This window comes from Branchiostoma lanceolatum, chromosome 1, assembly GCF_035083965.1.
Source record: "Branchiostoma lanceolatum isolate klBraLanc5 chromosome 1, klBraLanc5.hap2, whole genome shotgun sequence".
Lineage (NCBI taxonomy): Eukaryota > Metazoa > Chordata > Leptocardii > Amphioxiformes > Branchiostomatidae > Branchiostoma > Branchiostoma lanceolatum.
In genome coordinates this window covers 28,242,083-28,247,071 of record NC_089722.1, presented here as the reverse complement: position 1 = coordinate 28,247,071, position 4,989 = coordinate 28,242,083, and the positions used below count along the sequence as shown (strand labels likewise).

Here is a 4,989-nt window from a genome sequence, read left to right as displayed (position 1 = left end):
AACCGCTTTAGAAAGCAGACTGTGATTAAGTCACTTTTCGTTCCTGTCTAATTGGTCTAAAAGCAGACGAGAGTTAATGAGTGTTCTGATCTGAAGGGGGGTCGGCTTTCGTCTGTCCAATCACTGTTATTTCTGGAGGTGTAACTGAAGCGTGGGCCAATCACAAAGCTTGAAACATACCTTGAGGGCATTCGTCCAATTGATGTCCAGTCGTCAGATGTCACCGGGTGTCGCGCGCTGAGGGCTATAAAAACGACCAAGTCTCCGGCATAGCTTCCACTACAGGGGACAACCGATTCAACAGTCCAAGAAGAAACATAAGGACGAGCTAGCCATGTTCTTAGCATTTGCGTTGGATGCTGTGAAGGCGGTTGCAGGTGTCCTAGACACCAGCACCGTTCTGGTCCTGCTCGTGGCGTTCCTCGCGACGGCTGTCCTACTGGAGCGGTTGAGGAGGCCTCGTCTTCCGCCGGGGCCACGAGCCTGGCCGGTGATCGGCAACCTGCCCAGCCTCACCAAACAGGTGCACCTGAAGTTCACCGAGTGGCGCCAGCAGTACGGCGACGTCTACACCGTCAGGATGGGGTCTGACGACGTGGTCATCGTGAACGGATGGGACGCCGCGCGGGAGGCCCTCGTCAAGCAGGCCGACGAGTTTGCCGACAGACCGCGCTCGTTCGTGTTCGACCGAATCTCGCACGGAGGGAAAGGTAGGCTGGTCTGAAAGTCTTCATCATGGTTCATTTTCCCTCCCTTCTAGCTCTGCTTTGTTTGAACCTTTATTTATACAAGATTTAGAGAAGCTCAAATCGGCCTGCAGGACGCTTTTTATTGACGACATGAGAAAGGAGGTGAGGGTCAGAAAATTAGACTCTAAAATAGATACAAATTACGCGATTGAAGTCCTAATAAACCTATGTGTTGTAACCCATTTACACGAAGTGTAGAGGTGTGCCTTACAGACACACACGATTCCTCAGGCTGATTTTATTCCGCTTTAAAAGCATCATAAAATGGACATTTCGGCTGGGTAGCCGAACGTTTGTCGGACCCCTCACTGTGACATAGTTGTTTGGCGGGCCACTATGGAGGTCGCCAGATATTTCTACCATCAGGCTATTTCAAATTGACTCCGATCTGTTAGGTTTTTGTACCCAAGACAGACAATTGTATATATTGAGTTCATCAGGATAGCGGGAGTTTCTGAATGGTCCGTTTTACAATAAAAAAAAACACAAATTAAATCAGAAAGACCGCCACAAAATCAGGATGAAAGCGACACAAAGTGTTGCGTGCACACTTTCTGATGACGACATCATTGTAACCGCACAGGTGTAATCTTCGGCCACTACAACTCAGCATGGAAGGCGAACCGCAAGTTCCTGACCACCACCTTACGAGACTTTGGTCTGGGAAAACAGTCCATGGAACTCCGCATCCAGGAAGAGGCAAACGAGCTGTGCAACTGGCTGGCTAGTTACAATGGCCGCCCGATAGGTCAGACGTTTTTCCTTAATCTTCTTTCAATTGAAGAACTGCCGGGATAGCCGTGGTTAGCAAGCGAAAAGCATTGAGCCAGCGGTCACTACGGAGGGTGGTATTCAGGCTACAGTTGGGAGAGGGGGCGTTTAAAAAGAGTTTAAAACTTTTGAAGGCAGTCGACTGTAATAAGTTGCTTGTACATTGCTTGAAATGATAACTTTTATGTCTTGTTTGATTACAAGTATTTGGAATTGATAAAGATATTTCGATTTCCCAACTCCACAGACACGCAACATCTCTTGTCCAACGCCGCCTCCAACATCATTTGCTCCGTCGTGTTCGGCTCGAGGTTTCCGTACGACCACGAAGACTTCCAACAAATGCTGGCTCTCCTCGACCGTGGGACTCGCCTTTCGATGGTCGGGCAAATCTTCAACTTCTTCCCGTGGGCTCGGTTCGTCCCCGTCCTGTCAAAACTCGGCAGCGAAGTGATCGACAACTGTGACAAGATCGACGACTTTTTGAAGAAGATCGTCCAAAGACACAAGGACAGTTTCGATCCCGAGGTGAAGAGAGACGTCATCGACGCGTATCTTCACGAGATGTGGAAGGGCAGGGACTTGAACTCGAACGATCTCGCGGACAACTTCAGCGAGGAGTATCTCGTAGCGCTGATCTTCGACCTCTTCATAGCGGGCACCGACACCTCAGCGACCACCCAGCGCTGGGCGCTGCTGTACCTGGCAACTCACCCGGACGTTCAGCGGAAGGTCCAGGAGGAGGTCGACCGGGTGGTGGGCCGGGAGGCGCCGGTGTCGGTCGCCCATCGGCCCGAGATGCCCTACACCGACGCCTTCCTTTACGAGGTCCTCCGGATCCGCCCGCCGGGTCCGCTCTCCGTTCCGCACATGACCGGGGCTGACGTCACTTTGAACGGCTACGAAATCCCGCAAAACACGCAGGTTAGTGGAGAGGCCTTGGTGGAAACTATTGACACAATAGGAGTGGATGTAGCCTTTGTTCACACAAGCTCTCGGGCGGAGGTATCCGTCGGGCCGGCCGCTAGGAGCGCGATTTAGTCAGGCTAGGAGCGGATGCACGAGAATTTAAAGAACTGCAAATTTACTTTCAATATTTCTTTGTTTGCAGTACTGTTCACCACGAAAGAGAAAAAACACGAGATAAAAACTAAAGGAAGGACATACTTTCATATCTTTTTTTCCATTGTCTTGTTTATACTTTAATTGATGGGTCTAAAAAGCACGCATCAATAGGTAAAGCTTGAACACAATCAAGTGAATAAAGTTTAAATTTTATTACAACTTCATGCCCGTGGGCTAATTGCAAATACATTGTAGAAATATAGGGAAAAACATACATGTGACAGTGAACTGTGGCTGACTTTGTTGTAACAATAGACTACTAGTACTAGTACTAAATACGACTGTCTCCCCCCAGGTGTACTTCAACCTGTGGTCCCTTCACATGGACCCGAAGTACTGGTCGGAGCCGGAGCGGTTCGACCCCACAAGGTTCATCGGGCGTGACGGGAAGGTCGTGCGCAACTTGCCGTCTTACTCACCTTTCAGCCTAGGTACGTCTCCTATGCCTACACCGTGCCGTTAAGCCCCCCCCCCCTCACTGGACCCGCGGCACACTGGCGGCGGCGCTGCGTCCTAAACTGGATTTGTGTTACCCTTGACTTTATAATGGGAATACATGTATCACAAAGCTTAAAAAGATTCGTTTTTTGTCGATGAAATTCGTTGAGTGATTTGTCAATTTGATCGTGCCGCGGGTGCAGTGAGAGGGGCTTTAAGTTTAGAGCACTCGTTACATTACGAAATTGGTCTATTTTTACACTCCATTATGTCTTATTTCATCAAATCAACGATTCCGACGAGATATCCTTGAAAAAGCAGGAGTCAGAAGAAAAATGTACCCTTACATTCCAGTTAACTTTAGCAGTCATACTAGCACAAAGAATCACTTGAATAGGCAATAAGTATGTCGACTGTGATATACATGTACAATGGATCGTTTTATTTGAAAACGTAGACACAAACATGTCGTTGTTCTAGTATGCGATCTTCCTGTGTGTCGTTGTAAAACAAACACGCTCCAAGGTATGTTTTCAATCAAAAGGTAAACTTCAGCACCTTACAAAAGTTTTGTCAAAAATCAAGATATTACATTGTAAAATTTATGATATTTTCCTTACAGGACGGCGGGCGTGCGCTGGCAAGCAGCTAGCGAAGTCGGAGGCCTTCCTGTTCTTCGTCTCCATGGTGCAGCGCTTCACTTTCAAGTTGCCAGAGGACGCTTCTGCCCCGCCTATGGATGGGGAGATGGGCTTCACGCTCGCAGCGCCGCCTCATAACCTTTGCGCTGTCAGTCGCGATTAGATTATACGAGCTCACTGAGCTGCTGATGCAAACAAGCTTTGCCATTTCTGTAGTAACTTATGTTGTCATTTAATGTATAACTTTCAAACGCTATCTTTTATCACATTGTTACCATTTATCATCATTATCACTCTACAAAAACAATATATTTCACTCTACCCATACCTACGGTATGGGAAGCGAAATATGATCCTTTGTTATCATTATTATCATTTTATGACTTGCTAGATGTATGTTATCACTTGTTAACTTAGACGGGGGAAGACCTTGAACAAGCCATCATATTTTTTCTTCTCCCCAGCACGTGTACTTTTTTTGGTTCCAGTATTGTTCTGTAAATCGTTTGTAACATGTGTAAGTAAATAACATCAAATCAAGCTAGTAAACTTAAGCCTGTATACGAACTGGAAAAGAAGTTCCTCAAACATTTTGGCTTGTATCAGAAGTCACGAGACTCGCCAGCAATTCAACCTCTTCAGAGTTGTTACGTTTCAAAAATACAAACAAAACCCACAGTTGCATTTATATTGCCCAAAAGATAATATACAATAAAAATGATTTTACAGCAACTCATGACTATCTTTTTTCTATACAGTACTTTCATAACTGTAAGTAAACGTACCTGCCCTCTATAGTCACGTGACGTGTTCCATTAAAAGGCAATGTCTTTTTTCTACTCGATGTACTTAATTCCTGGGTAATTTTCTTCGTCAGTGATCAATTATCAAGATGAGTGTTTGCATGAGACAGGGAGACGCCCACATACGAAGGGCGGGTTCTTCGTGCCCATTCTAATATTAATACAAATACAAAAAAACATATTTCATATCATTAGTCGACGAAAATTCCTGTCAGGCTAGATCTTCAAACTTACAAAATGATGTGTTCAACTCCGAATACATCACAAATGACATTCATGCACAAGCCCTAATTTCAAATTCAACTACATTGAAAAAAACAACAACATATTTCCATCTCAAAATTCCCGACATAATTCCCGTTAAGGTATAACTTGAAACCTATCAAATAAGGTTTTGAAACTTAACACAACGTTTACGCACAAACCCTAATTTCAACCAAAGGATTCTAAGGGATGGGCGTG

The 4,989-nt window shown here is 45.7% G+C and overlaps 1 protein-coding gene across 1 annotated transcript; it reads left to right on the top strand.

Annotated features, from left to right (window-relative positions):
• Positions 1 to 217: 217 nt before the first annotated feature.
• LOC136446682 (cytochrome P450 2J4-like) lies at positions 218 to 3,995 on the top strand. Its single transcript, XM_066445154.1, has 5 exons — positions 218 to 710; positions 1,333 to 1,497; positions 1,768 to 2,444; positions 2,941 to 3,076; positions 3,706 to 3,995. Exons 1-5 carry the CDS (start codon positions 335 to 337, stop codon positions 3,885 to 3,887), a joined length of 1,536 nt encoding a protein of 511 aa, XP_066301251.1. The 5' UTR covers positions 218 to 334; the 3' UTR covers positions 3,888 to 3,995.
• Positions 3,996 to 4,989: the final 994 nt, after the last annotated feature.

Coding starts and splice junctions, on each gene's coding strand:
- LOC136446682 (XM_066445154.1), top strand. CDS start 335: ATGTTCTTAGCATTTGCGTTGGATGCTGTGAAGGCGGTTGCAGGTGTC. Junction 711..1,332: donor AATCTCGCACGGAGGGAAAG/GTAGGCTGGTCT, acceptor GTAACCGCACAG/GTGTAATCTTCGGCCACTAC. Junction 3,077..3,705: donor TTACTCACCTTTCAGCCTAG/GTACGTCTCCTA, acceptor TTTTCCTTACAG/GACGGCGGGCGTGCGCTGGC.